Source organism: Plectropomus leopardus, chromosome 18 (assembly GCF_026936395.1).
Source record: "Plectropomus leopardus strain MGB_pleo_1.0 chromosome 18, ASM2693639v1, whole genome shotgun sequence".
Taxonomy (NCBI): Eukaryota; Metazoa; Chordata; class Actinopteri; order Perciformes; family Serranidae; genus Plectropomus; species Plectropomus leopardus.
Window position 1 is genome coordinate 29,887,298 of NC_142193.1, and position 15,629 is coordinate 29,902,926.

The 15,629-nt window shown below is 41.6% G+C and overlaps 2 protein-coding genes across 2 annotated transcripts in view; one reads left to right on the forward strand and one right to left on the reverse strand.

The window, feature by feature from the left end:
- The window catches only part of ntn1b (netrin 1b), a 60,313-nt gene extending 44,920 nt beyond the window's left edge, over positions 1-15,393 (forward strand). Inside the window, exons 6-7 of the mRNA XM_042504291.2 lie at positions 3,145-3,219; positions 11,255-15,393. Of these exons, the coding sequence (XP_042360225.1) occupies positions 3,145-3,219; positions 11,255-11,574 (395 nt within the window). The 3' untranslated portion in view covers positions 11,575-15,393. The remainder of the gene's footprint in view (positions 1-3,144; positions 3,220-11,254) is intronic.
- The window catches only part of LOC121940368 (phosphoinositide 3-kinase regulatory subunit 5-like), a 111,586-nt gene that overhangs the window by 62,968 nt on the left and 32,989 nt on the right, over positions 1-15,629 (reverse strand). The window lies entirely within an intron of this gene.

Sequence of the window (15,629 nt, forward strand, 5' to 3'; positions counted from 1 at the left end):
TTGAGTACATTTTGCCTTGTTTAGGATTCGAGACTCTAAATTAAGGACTTGGGACTTGACTCGGGAGCATGGAAGTATGAGGACAGTGGTCACGCTTTCATCACAGATTTGCACATAATTTAAGCGATATTTTCGAAATGTCGATTAAAGACAATTGTGAGATGACTGTTTTTCCACTGAGTGATGTTATGTGACTTTTCCTCTGGCGATGACATCCCAGTAACCATGGCAATGGATGTTCAAAACATTAGCAGGTTTATTTCTATTGCAGCCACCTCACTAGCCGTCATTATTTCCAATCGAAGGCGACGAAGGCGTGTTATGAGAGCCATAATGGCAAGACGAGCCCCCCACGATTTCACAGAGGAATTGTGGATTCAAAACTTTCGGATGATCCACTGAACTTTCTCAGAGTTATGTGACGCAATAACAGCTCCTGTAGCTCCTGCTGCATCATGAGGGAGCCAGTTCCTACTGAGCACACAGACATAGCATCATGTGACCTAGAAAAGACCAAAAAGTGTCTCCATTGCAGTTTTGCGAAACATGGCTTTTTCGAATCGCCTGAAATACCATCTAATGTGAGCGTAAAAACTTTTCTTGCAATAAATGGAACTTTTTCCATCAGCTGTATTTTTCAATTCGCAATTTGTGCAATTTCAGGGTTGATGGAAACCCGCCTAGTGACGTTTACAGTGTTTGACATGAACATATCTACCTTGAAGAGAGAGTTTAAATGAGCCTTTATTTGTGAGTTGCAAAACACCGACTTGGTCCCAGCTCTGGTATTAATTAAATTACAGTATATTAATGAGTTTTCAGCATGATGCAGGTTTGTTTGAATGGGCTGAGTCACCTCTGATCATCAATCAGCGTCTGATGAGAGTGGCGCCACTGACTTCATTCAGCTTTGTTGTGAGTCCCACTTCCTACTATAGTGACTGGCGAGGCTGTGTGGAGTTTGGATTCCTGTCAGAAACTCCACACAGACACCACCCTCCAAATTAGGAGCAGTGTGGTCCCCAGGGACCCCGCAGAATGAACGTGGCACTGCTGCGGGGACACACAAAGGGGGCGTTTGTCCTCGCAGCAGGAGATTGGCCCTTAATGAGAGCTGCGGGTGTAATGGCCCAGTGCGGCGACCGCGCTAAGGGGCTAATGGGCAACGTCAGCTATCAAAGGGAGGTATGATAAAGGCCCCCAGGGGCCAGCGGGAGATAAAGAGCCCCTCCGCCCTCGGCACTTCATTTACATGGAAATCAGGCGTGCTCGATATGGACTCGTCAAATTCATTTACTTTGGGATTTCCTCTTTTCTTATTTCTCCCGCCACCCCAGAAAGCAGCCAGGCATTCCAGCAGAAATGCTTTCTCTACATACATGAATTCGATCCTCATCCCACGTCCCAAACCGCTCTTTTTTTTTTTTTTTTTTTTTGAGAGGGAGGAGAGGGGCGTTTTTTTCTTCCTCAATCATTACCCAGGCAACCTCATTCACACAGAGTATAATGGGGAAGAAAGGGGAAGACTGGACAGAGGGCTGGAAGAAATAATGAAGTTTGTCCATATTCAGGCAAGCTGAAAGGTCCCCTCTCTCTCTCAACTGCCCCCTCCTTTCTCTGCAGGCTGCCCAGCCCAGCTTTCCCACCCCCCCAGAAAAGAGCACAAGGCTTATTGCTCTGGGAGAGGCGGAGAGGGAGGGGGGCGACACTCAGAGATGATCTGGTTCCAATTTGTGTCAGTCAGTGGAAAGTGGAGGGAACAAATGATTTCAATTTTCAGTTTGGCCTCTGGTCCCAAAACTGGCTCCTTCATTACAAAAGGTAGCTGGCGCGGTGACAGAGTGACAGCAGCGGCCATCGATAAAGCCCTTTGGCAGGTTCAGGTAAAAAGGGACACCGCCGAGACATTAATCATAAGTCTGCGAGCTTCTTTCTCCCGGGGCCACAAAACGTTTAGCCTCCACTTTCTCGCCTCATGTGGCTCAGATGCTGCTAAAGGTCCCTGCTAATTTTCAGTAGGTCACTCGCTAATTTCCCCCCCGTGACCTTCCTTTGTGCGGCGGTGACCTCCGAAGCCCTCGGAGCTCACACAATGCATGCCAGGACACTGACGAGGGAGCAGGCTGGAGTGGAAAAGCTGGGAGGAGTGTAGTAAAGAGCGTGCTGACAGACACAGGAGCATCTGTGTCAGCTACAACCAGATTCACTGAAAGACATCTCAGAGACCCACAAAACCTGTGACGCAGAGGACCACATGCATCCCACTAGACCAGGGACTCTCAAATGGCTTTTTTGGGGGGGGCACTTTTGTAAAATGACAGGAAGCCAGGGACCTGTCGCAGCAGTGCCATACATGTTATTAAATTTTTAAAAGGATTTGGGGACAATTCTTGGATTTCTGGACATTTCCCAAAAATTTCCCAGATTTTAGGACATTTCTCGGATTTTAGGAAATTTCAAGGACTTTAGGACGTTTCTAGGATTTTGGGAGGTTTCTCAGATTTTAGGACATTTTAGGATATTTCTCGGATTTCAGGATGTTTCTAGGATTTTAGGATGTTTCTAGGACTTACGAACATTTCTAGGATTTTGGTACATTTCTGGGATTTAAGGAGATTACTTAATTTAAGGCATTTCTAGGATTTTAATCTGTTTCTAGGATTTTGGTATGTTTTTAGGACAATTTTGATTTTAAGAAATTTCTGGAGAAATTTAAGATGTTTCTGGGATTTTAAGATATTTCTTAAATACATTTCTTGGATTCTGGGATATTTCTAGGATTTTAGTACATTTTTAGGATTTTAGGACATTAAGGGCTTAGCTAGGACCTCTGTCAGGGGTGCAGGAGATCCTCCACTGGCACTTTCTTTGATAAACAAGCTCTATTTCAATGCTGTTTTATGCACTCTGGCACCTTATGTATACTAAAAATACAAAAACAATTCCCAGTGTGAATCACTGCATTTTACTGTGAATTCGAAAATGGTTTGGGGGGCCACTGGCTCCCTATCAGGGGCCAGATTTGGCCCGTGGGCAGTAAGTTGAGTATCAGTGCACTAGACGCTGGTGTGATGATGCTTTAGTGTGATCGATGCAGGATGAAAGTAACTATCTAACTCTCTTTCCCTCTTTCTTTCCCCTCAGATTGCGAGTCTCACTGTAAAGCTTCGAAGGGAAAGATGAAGATCACGATGAAGAAGTACTGTAAAAAAGACTACGGTGAGTGAGTCCAATATGCAGGAATGTTTGCCGCCAGATGTCAGCCAGCAGTCAAAAGGTCAGATGTCTCAATTAATCAGACCCGAGCGACGCCAATCCACACCCTGGTGCTTTTCTGCATATTTCTGCGATGGCTTACTTACACAGCCTGAGGCGATGTCAGCTGACACAAATCAATCTGAAAACATTTTATCTTCCCTCTGCTGAGAGCTTTCATACACCAAACTGACAGCTGACAAACTGACAGAACTGAGGTTTACATAAACGTGGATAATTTTAAAGTCTGGACACATAAAACTGAGCTGTTCAAGACGTATGACCGTCAGCCAACAATATGTCACTGGAAATTGCTCGTTTTTGTGTATTGATACAGCTGATCTGATCACACAGGACAAGTGTTTTCATTGACATCTAATTCTTTTTCTTGTTGTCAAGTAACACGTATGATGATACAGCTGAAAGTCTTTATACAAATGATGAAAAATTATTGTCAGCTTGGTTCAGCAGGCAGCATTTACTCTCAGATCACTATTGAACGCTTGTACAGTCACACAACAGCAGAAATATCCCGTAAGGCCAGTCAGAACGGCTGCACTGTATTCATCTCCCTTAGATTAATCAGTCTCCACAGTGCTGTGTCAATGTGGGTGGAAGAGTCCTGCGAGGCTGACTGTGGGCTTTTCCGAGGTGTTTTAATAAGTTGTTTTATTTGTTGTAACTCTTAACATCAATTCACCAAAACAGCAAAGCAGGAATGCCTTATTGCACAATCAAAAACTTCATCAAAACTTGACATTTTCAGCCTGTAGGTTGTTGTTCCTTGCATATAAAAATGGTAAAATGCAGACAGTAGAGGGGGAGAGTGCCAGCATGAGTAGTCGGCCAGTGGCAGGTTTATAGTCACAGTCTACATCTAGTCAAGACTAGTATTGTGCAGCACCTTTCATAATTTGTAAAAAATGATAGAAATAAGGACATAAGGTATGGTGGAGTCTAATATGTTGTTGAGCTCCACAAAAACAAATTGGCAAATGTGGATCTATCTGTGTTCTGGTTACCAGTACAGATTTGTGCAAAATTTAAGCAATATCTTAACTGATGTTATGCAGCTTCTCCTCTGGTGATAACATCCCAGTAACCATGGCAATGGATGTTCAAAACATTAGCAGCTTTATTTCTATTGCAGCCACCGCAACTGCAACTGTCAATATTTCCAGTCGAAGGCGACGTAGGCGTGTTATGGAGTGATAATGGAAAGGCAAGCCCTTTATACGTGTGATGCAATACCAGCTCTTGCAGCTCCTGCTGCATCATGAGGGAGCCAGTTCCTACTGACGAGCTCAGAGACACAGCATCATGTGACCTCATAGCATCATGTGACCTAAAGAAGCCAAAAAAGTGTTTCCATTGCAGTTTTGCGAAATATGTTTTTTCCAAATTGCCTGAAATACCACCTCATGCAAGCACATAAACTTTTTTAGTAAGTTTGTTAAATTCATGTGTTTCCATCCGCAAAAACCAACAAATTTAGAGAGGGGACAAAGAATGATAAGGGACACACCAAAGAATAATGATACAGGAAGTTTGCTGACCGAGTACGAGTTGCTTTGAAACCATTGTGATTGTACCGAATTTGGCAGAACTGTTGGAATACTGATTCTGACAACCAAACACACCACAAACAGATATTTAAATCCTGTCACTAGCTTTATTACAACATTTAAAGCTCGATCACTCGTCAGAACAGCCGGAGCAAAACACCACTTTCATTACCAACATGCACACGAATATTTTTAATGACGTCAGCTGTAAAAAAAGGTCTTTAAGAGTCAAAGTGTGGATGTCTCAGCTTTGGTAAGCGTACGGTGGATTTGCAGAGGAACAGACCACACAAGTATGGCAGATCAGCTCCATCCAGCTCAGTCGGCCCGAGGCATTTGGCAAAACTGTGAGACGTTTTAGAGCAAATCCCAAACTGATAAGAGACGCCAAAACACACACAGCAATCACATGAAGTTGTCAATGAATCCACAGAGAAAGTGGTGCAGCTGAAATACATCTAACAATGCAGTGCCAGGTAAATAAACAACATATTACAGGGTCTGAAATGATATATTAAAGCGTTGGTACCACCAGAATAAAGCGAAGACAGCTGTGTCTCACAAATCAAAAACTTGGAAGGAGAGGACGTTTTGATGATTGATACTGAGCCATTATGCTTCAAACAAAAACCACAACAAAGACGAGTATCATACCTGTAATTCCAGCACAGGAGGACATAAGAATAGAAAAGAGACTGTTTTTTTAAAATGCACTATCCAACTGTGCAGCTCTGCCTTTCACTCACATGGCAAACGATCCACTGCACTCTTTGGATTTTCTGCACCATTAATCATCGCAATATAACAGTTTATCTGTTAACTGTGGATCCACATCTGTAAACCACAGAAACGCACATAAAAATCTTCTAAGGCCGATCCAATGTTACACAGGATGTAGTCTCTTCTCAGCCAGGTTTTTGCGAGCACTGTATCCTCTAAAAACACAGTAAGAGTCTGTAAATACATTTTTCTTTGTTAAAAATCACCCCGCTCGAACCCCTCCAGCTCCCCTAATATTGATTTCTTTCAGACAAACTTGTCTCTCATTCAAAATCATCATCGCTGAAACTTCATCTTTATAGACTTTAAACAGCGTCCAAGTGAACATTGAGCCAAATATATTTTATTCCCCCTTACAGTTGAGCAGACAGTAATTCAGGCCATTTGTTAAATTTTGCTAGGAAGCCAAATGCAGCCATTATTCATATTTCCACTGATTTAAATCTTAATCATCAGAGCTGAGACAAGCTCTGCGTCTATAAATCAGTCAGGCTGATTCAAGCAAAGCGGGCGGTTCCTGTTGCTTTTCCCTCTGAAGTTCCCCAAAAAAGTTTGGAAGCAGATGATTCTGCCTGAGCTGCGCTGAGGCAGGATGACAGACATCATCGCTTACAGGGTTCATACACATTTTTACCAATAAATTTCCACGACTTTGAAGCAAACTTCAAAGACCATCCGTACTCCGAAATGACCATCGATACTCCTTATCGGTTCTTTTTCATTACTATATAAAAGCTTTTCAAAATATAATTAATTAATTAATTAATAAAATAATAAATTCAGAACAGGATTAGAAAGGAATATTTACATATAACTTAGGGAGTGTGCTTTATTTGTGAGAGGAGAGGGGGTGTCAAATATTTTTTTCATGCACTGGGAGGGAGGTATGTTTTTTATTTTGGCTTTAGGGGAGGGGCATATAAATTTAAATGGCTGTGTAATGTATTTATTTAACTGCTAGTATGTTTTCTTTAAAAAATGTAGGTCATTTTAAAAATAAGGAGATTTATGAAGAAAGAAGACTTTTAGGTGAAATTTAAAGAAAAATAGGATTTTTTGGTTCTTTAAATTTTTTTTGGCAATTTCTCTTTCTTAAAAAAGTTGAGCTTTGTTTTTTTCCTTTAATATTTAATATTTATTTATTTTATTTTTTTAAATGGTAATTTTTTTCTCTTCATTTTTTAGGTGATTTTTATGTTTTCTTTAAAAAATGCCACCATAGGCAAAAACATTAAAACCCGAAATTATTGTTCAATTTTCAAATATCTGGCAATCCTTCAACACATCATGTGTTATTTCACAGGTTTGTCAAAACAAAATTCCATGACTTTTCCATAACTTACAGGGTATATTTAGATTTCTAAAACTTTTCCAGGTCTGGGAATTGCTATGTGCAAATTCCATGACTTTTCCAGGTTTTTCTTGAACCCCGTGCTTAGCATGCACTCCCTCCGTCTCGGCCTAATTCATTTCTCAGGCCTGTCGCCTTGCTTTTGTGGGTCTCTCCTCTGTTCTTTGGGGGCCACAACCCCCATGTGTGAGTGGTGCTGCAGGGCCCCGGGGGTCACGGGAAGGGGCCCTCTGTTTAAACACAGTTGTGCGCTCTGCCGGCACCGAGCATTCCTCGGGGCACAAACAGGTGGTAAATTAGGCAGACGGTGACGGATTGCCACCCCGGAGAGAAAGAAATATGTTTTGTTTATTCAATTTTTGTTTTTCATCACTGCCGTAGCTACGGAGACGGGGGACACAAAGGGATTATATTCTCGCCTGACACCCTCCTCTGCACACACGCACCCTCCCCCTGCTGCCACAGGGGGGGACAATGAATCAAAGGGCCGCGTGTTTACTGACGCTCCGGGATAGTGCTCAAAGGCAGGGCCCCCCAGCCTCCCCGGCCACCCCTCTGCGCTCACCCAAGGGTAACAGGTCCCTGATCATTCACTCAGCTGATAACCAGAGGGGACAGGGGCCTCAGCGCGGTAATTAAGCGAGCTCTAATTTCATTAGCCCTTGCTTGTTGGTGGCATGCGGTGTCAAGCTGCAGCACACCACCCAAAGAAGATAAACCCAGCTGGAAGTTTGGCTGTGAAGGAGGCTCGGTTGGCAGCCATTGTGCGAGCGCAGGATCATCTCACACTTATCTCTCACCAAACAGTGTCAGCGTGCACTATTTTGTCATAGATTGTTTGACCCTGTGCCTCTCTCTGGTGTCTATTTAGCTCAGAGTGGCAGAAGGTGTGTGGATTTGCGTGTGTTTAAATAAGCGGCGCAGACTGAGAACATACTTGAGGCAGAAAGAGAAAGAGGCAGAGAGACTGGACGCTGTAACCGAGTCTCCTCGGCCTGGACAGGAGAGCGCTATCTCCGCCGGATTCTCACGCTGCGGAGTTGGATGGGGCTCTGGGAGCAGAACCCGGATAGCTCATGAGGTCGGAAACACATCCCGATTCTCCTGGAACTTTTTCTGTGGCTGGGAAGACAAATAGTGGCCCCTCCTCCCTCCCCCTCACACACCCTTTATGTGTCTGGATGAAGGAGAGGGCTGCAATGAATGGCAGGGCTGTGAGAGCTCGCTCTACTCAGCCCAACAAACCTTCTTTCTTCTGAAATTGTGTGCAATTTGCTCACACCATGCATTGACACACATACTCAAACAGCCCACTCCTCCGGTTCTCTTCATTCTTGGCAGAGATGGCGGACGACTGATGAACACTGAAAGTGATCATGTTCAGCCAGGAAGGCAAAGAAAAAGCTAACATACCTAGCTGTCTGAACAAAATGAGAAGGAAATAAACTTTAGATATTATTATTATAGATGTTATCTTGCAAGTAGAGCTGGGCGATATATGGCTTTAAAATATTATATACACAATATTTTAAGGCTATATCGTGATATATTATTTTTAGATTTCCTTTTAACTGATGTTAATAACTAAAATCTAAAATTATTAAATGAACAATGAAGTTGAATACACTACTGCTATAATAACATTTCATAAAATATAGTAATCAAGTGAAATTAAGTACTTTTATCATAAATTTTTAAAAAGTATTGTTATAATTAAATACATCAAGGCAGGATCTATGGTGCTTTTATTTTGAAGGGCCTGTCTCCTTTAAGTGTTGATGTTTTTGTTGTGGACTTGAAGCTTTTGGCCAACGGTTAAATGTTAGCATCGACAGAAAGTTAAAAACATGCCATGGCGCCTTGAATCATGTCATCATCAATCATCATATATTACTAATATTTCCAATCGCACAGGTGCTCTGTGGTCGCAAAATGTGACCTAACAGTCACGAACAGAGCTCTAGAAATACAAACACACACTTCACTTGCTCATATGACTGCCACTACCACTCATGAAGTTACTGCTACTGCAGCGACGTTAAATGTGGTAATTTATTAAGCTGGAAACAAACTAACAGCACTCTAGTTCAGATATCAACAGTATTTGAAAATCCCTGTAGTGCTCCATGGTCGTGAAATGTGACTAAATAGTCACGACTGGAGCTCTGCAAACAGAAAAACAAACATCTCAGCTGCTCACACTACCACCGCAGTGCAGTTAAAGGTGATGATTTATTCTCTGTAAGCTGGAAACAAACTAACAGCTCTTCAGTAATTATCATTTTGGCCATAATCATGCAGTCTAAGAGCCATCTACTTCAGTACAACGTCTCTCCAGCTGATATCTCCAACACTCGGCAGCTCACACCAAAACAATCCAGATAAAATACATAGCGCTACAGGTAAGAGGAAAAATATGTATTATTGTTTAAGGGACAAACTGTCCATTTATAGCAGTAAACAGGTTACAGATAGAACATAAATAGACAAATTAAAGATTTGTTCCACGCACATGCAGCCGATTGTTACTCAGATCTTTCCCATCATCTAATCCAATCTCCTCCAGATTCGATTAATTCTCACAGTTGTAAGTAAACCCCCACACACTTCAGCGTTAATAGCACATTCCTCACTAAACCCACGGGGGTAAAGCACTTCACTTCAAGCACAGATTAGCTCCATCACCGCTGAGCTGTTTGCCTCTTGTTGCAATCACAGTGATGGAGTAATGGCTGCGCCGCCTGACGGAGAATCAGTGCAGGGGAGCTTCTGCGGAGGGAGATTTACTCATTTCCTGGTATGAAAATATCCGTTACAAGTGGCGCTCCAATAGTTACCAGGTTTAGCTTAATGTAGCCTGAGGTTGTCAGTGTTCAGAGTCCAGCTAACACCTGACAGACCGATTTAAAAAGATCTGTTTCAGGAGTTATATTGTTAGCAGATGTGCCATTTTTCTACATTAAAAAAGAAAAAAAATCTCTTTTGGCCGTTTATGTTTGCAATAAAGAACCTAATATCCAAAACTCAGCCCGGCCACCTGAAGGAAAAGTGTTTCTCTGCGTCTCACATGGAAGTGTGCTCTCAGATGTTCTCCACCGGGCCCCTTTGTGCTCGCACAGAGAGCGCTATGGCAACTGTTGCTGTAATAGGGAGTATGCTCAGGAGCACAACAAGGAGAGGTCAAAGGTCAGAGATGAGGGGAGGGACCAGTGACACGCAGCAAAGTCAGCGATTTCTGGGTCATGTTTATACAGGAGGTTTTATTGGACCTTTTATACAGCGTTGTATAAAAGAGTTGGCATCTGTGTGCGGCCTCAGACAGATGCCAACTCTTAAAAAAAGAAGGTGTTAAAGTTTATGTCAGCGGTTCCCAAACGTCTTTTGTCCGTTCTCCACAGCCCCAATGGATGTTATTTAACACTGTTGACAATATGAAAGTAGATATCATTACACTGTTTTTCATACTGCCAAGCTGCCTGTTTTTAGGCTCATTTGTTTTGGATTTGTAGCAACTGTTACTTAAAGTGCTTACTTCTACCTAACATTTTAACTGTTTATACATTACTTTTAGCAGTTTCAACTGTTTATACACTACTTTTAGCTAACTTTTACAACTGTTTACACATTATTTTTTAGTAACTATTTTAAATGTTTACAGATTTCTTTAAGCTGTTTCAACAGTTTATTACTTTCAGCCAACTATTCAATTGTTAATACATACAGTATACCAGGGGTACATACAGTTACCCAGGAATACATACAGTATACCCAGGGGTACATACAGTTACCCAGGGGTACATACGGTTACCCAGGAATACATACAGTATACCCAGGGGTACATACAGTAACCCAGGGGTAAATACAATATACCCAGGAGTACATACAGTAACCCATGAGTACATACAGTATACCCAGGAGTACATACAGTAGACCCAGGGGTACATACAGTAACCCAGGAGTACATACAGTAGACCCAGGGGTACATACAGTTACCCAGGGGTACATACAGTAACCCAGGAGTACATACAGTAGACCCAGGGGTACATACATTATAAGCAGGGGTACATACAGTACACTCAGGGGTACATGCAGTAACCCGGGGTACATATAGTACACTCAGGGGTACATGCAGTAACCCGGGGTACATGCAGCACACTCAGGGGTACATGCAGTAACCCGGGGTACATACAGTACACTCAGGGGTACATGCCGTATATTCCATGGGAACAAGCCTCCCTGGTTGGGTATCGTTAATGATACAAGCTATCGATTTAACGCTGGATTTTCTCTCCTCCTCTTCCAGCGGTCCAAGTGCACGTGCTAAAAGGGGACAAGGCCGGCGAGTGGTGGAAGTTCACCGTCAACATCATCTCCGTCTACAAACAAGGTGAGCACCGCATCCGCCGCGGGGACCAGCTGCTGTGGGTGCGCGCCAAAGACGTGGCCTGCAAGTGCCCCAAGATCAAGCCTGGGAGGAAGTACCTGCTCCTGGGTACAGACGACGACTCCCCCGGGCAGAGCGGCGTGGTGGCGGACAAGGGGAGCCTGCTCATCCCCTGGAAGGACCTGTGGGGCCGCCGGCTGAGGAAGTTCCAACAGCGTGACAAGAGGGGGAAGTGCTAAAAGTTGGCGAAGAGGAGAGATTGAGGGCGAGGAGGAGGCATAATATCGTCTCCGGATTGCGAGGAAGAGGAGAGGATGAATGAAAACATAAACTGGAAGAATAAAAGATAGAAAGACACAGGTGAAAAGTAGGAGAGATGGGGGATTGACTGAGTGCTGCTGCTCTGAGTCGGAGCGAAGAGATTAGTGTTTTTTAGGAACTTTCGTGAAGGAGCTCATTCTACATTTGTTCTGTCTCTGTTCGTCTTTCAAGGTTTGTTTTGTGTAATTGCAGAGTTTGCACCTAATGTTACAGATATGTCACGCCCTGACGATTTTACCCATGATGCCGCTGTTTTTTTAGAGTCCCTTATTTAGATGTTTTAACCCCTTGAAACCTGGATCGACACCAGAATCTTGTGTTACGTTTGAACGCCTTTAACAAGTGCTTGAACCTTTTAAACCTGAGCAAATTGGTTTGATTTCATTTGAAAACAGCTAAAAAGGCAAAGAGCAATTTGGCAAGAGATGTCCTAAAATTTTCACGAAATTAGGAAAAGCTGCTGATTACAATGACATTTTAGCCCTTTTTTAATCATTTGACTCTTTTTTTTAAAACATTTTTCTTTTCATTTTTGTGCGCTAATTTTCAGGCATATTTTCTTGCAACTTTTTACAGGTTACTTGCTAATTTGGGGTAATTTTTTGTGAAGTTGCTCATTGCCTTCCTCCTGTGCTTTTGAAAGATTGAGCCAATTTGCTCAGGTTCGAGGGGTTACAGAGCAATGCATCTACTGTATCACTCTTCTGTTTTTCCAGAGGATCCATTTCCACTGTGCTGTGTAAAGCATTTTCGAGTTAAATGAAGAGACATTTCCTGGCATTGAGGAAATCCACTCATGTATGATAAGTTGCTCTTGTAACCTGCCAAACTTTGGATAAACTTTTTAACAGCTGAAAGTGAAAAAAATGTAAAATTATTCATAACTGTGGAAACATAATAGGTGCCATTCTGCCTGAGAGCTCCCTGCTCGTATGTGAGTGTTACCTCAGTGGGACGACTGGTGTCGTGGGAACAAAATGCCATAAAGATCCTCTGCTCGTTCTGTATAATGATCACATCACAAGTCTCTGCTCAGCGCTTCTCGATGTATCAACATTATGTTGTGGTTGTGACCTCTGCAATGTAAAGTAACCATACGCGCATACATAGACATTATTTTTAGTAGATGATGCCGTAGCATCGGCTAGTTGTAGAGTAGACATGTCAACCATGCACTTATTTTTTACTAGTCAAAAGTTTTAGAACATATGAGATATGTTCACATTTTTAGAAATGGCATCCAAAAAGAAAAAAAAAATCCCATATATGATGCAAAAAAAAAGCTGTATAGTTCAAACCCTCACTGCCTCACTGATGCAACCCAATTGCCAGAAAAATGTTGGCATTGTATATGTCTGCAAACCATGCATATGTTGCATGTGCATGCTATTATGTAGCCGAAATGCTGGAACTTCACGTGTCAACAACGCTGTGGTTAACGCACTGTCACGTTTAGGAACAAAAATGATTTGGTTATGATATTCTATTATATTTTGGGAGCACTTTCCCTGCCGAAAAATCAGTGATGTCTTATCAAAAAGCAACCACTTTGTATGACATTTTCCTGGCAGTAAATGCAAAACTATTTCAGTACAAAACCACCACTTTTCATGCCATTATTCTCGCTAGAAATTGAGCGATGTCTGCAATAAAAAGCCGCTTTTCATGGCACTATCTCAGCAGGAAACACAGCAATGTTTCTGTAAAAAACAACAGTTTTTTTTGGCAATATCTTGGCTAAAAATGCAGCACTGTCTCAGTGAAAACAAGTGCTTATTGTGACACTATTCTGGCTGGAAATGCGGCGATGTCTCTGTAATAAACCTTTCGTGGGACTATCTTGGCAGTAAACACGTCAATGTTTCTGTAAAAACAACCACTTTTTGTGGCACTATCTTGGCTGGAAATGAAACAATGTCTCTGTTTAAAAAGAATTGCTTCTCATGGCTCACTTTTCTAACCACTATTCTGGCTGGAAATGCAGCAATTTCTATATAATAAATGGGCACTTTTTATGCCACTATCCTGGCTGAAATGCGGCATTGTCTCAATAAAAACAACTTTCTTATTGTTAAACTATTGTGGCTGGAAATGCAGCGATGTCTCTATAATACCTACCTCTGCAGGGAACACAGTAATGTTTCTATAAAAATCACTTTTTGTGTCTCTCTCCTGGCAGAAATAGCAGCAATATTTCAGTTAAAAGCAACTGCTTTTTGTGGCACTATCCCAGCTGGAAACGCACCATTGTAAAATAAAATGGCTTTTCAAGGCGCTATCTCTGCTGGAAAAACAGCGAGTCACTAAATCCTAACCGTTTTTTTTTTTTTTGGCCTCAAACAGCAATCAGCAGCTTGGCAGACATCTCGCTTAGGTGACACATCATCCACCATCCCCTCCACCTCCCGATGACAAAGTCAGCTCATATAATACCTCACTTTAGAAACGGCGATATTTAGAAACACTGATATGACACACATGAAACAAGCAAATGTAATTTGCGGTTTGGACGATGCCAACATTTTTTTCTGGCGACTTACGGCTGCTCTGTATGGACTCGTGTTTCTGGTTAACGGGAACAACCCAATTCGTCACGACAGAAAACAATAGTGTTTATTCTCTAATAGAGGACTAAATGTAAGTTGGATGTCCAAAACATTTGTAAGTGAGAGAAAACTGAAGAAGTAAAGCATCTCACTCATAAAAAAAAAAAAAAAGAGAGAGAATATTGACCTATCAAGCAATGCTCAAACCACTGACACAATGCATGCTCACTATTTACTTCAGCTGACTGATGGCTAACAATGATTGTGAATTATGTACACATTTACTTTGTATACAGTATTCAGTGTTGTGGGAAAAATAACCTGTGGAGTGATAAAGATATCACAGATGTTTATTGTACAGTGCGCTCAGCACGCCGTGTCAAACGCTCGCACCTCAGAGCGACTTTCTGAGGACTGGATTTCATGATCAAGACTTGGTACTCGACAAAAAGGCATGACTGATTGTCTACGTGTTATATAGCTGTATAGTATTACTTTTTTATTTTTATTTTTTTGTTAAACATTAACTAGATCTATCTCCTTGTGAACTTAACCAGAGTTTTAAATACTAGAGGCTTAATAAATGACAGACAAATAAATGAATGTCAGAGAAATGTCTCATGTTTACGTGAGCACCCGGAGGATCTCACACACACACACACACACACACACACACACACACACACACACACACACACACACACACACACACACACACACACACACAAATACATGGGTACACTCAGTACTCTGTGCATTATACTGTATGTATCTGAAATCTACAAGGCACTTATCGAGTCTCTGCCAACTCATCTGTACCGACACATTTAGTTTTGCAGGCGTTTGCAGAAAGGTACTTCTACCAGACTTCTGCTCTCCATGAATATTATATCTGAATAATTATCTGCTCATGTTTATACATTGGCTTGTAAATGTTGTTTAGCAGTGTCCATTGCAAATGGTTGTGTAATGTCTTGTAATACTAATATATTATGTTTATCACAAATGAATATATTTAATGATACATGAAACAATGTGGTTTTTGTGGTTTTTATGGTTTATTTTTTACTTTTTTTTTGCATTGAATTGTAGATGGCTGTAATGAAAAGTATTGATACGTGTTTGGCTATTGAACAGCCTGATAGAACTGAAAATTAATTCATCTGAAATAAAGCTGTGTAAAAAAACTAATTGAGGATGATCCCAGCTGAAATGACATTTTTTAACTCTTTTCTCCTCTTACATTTAAAAAGTGTCATTATTTTTGTCATTACAACACACTACATACTGAAAATTAAACTACTGTAACTGCATTTACACCTAGAAAACTCAGAGGCAGCAGTATTCTTCATGTTTTGTCAGTTGTAATTGTAAGCTAGTATGTATTTTAACTTTGCTTGCAAAACATAAATACAAAATTATAAGTA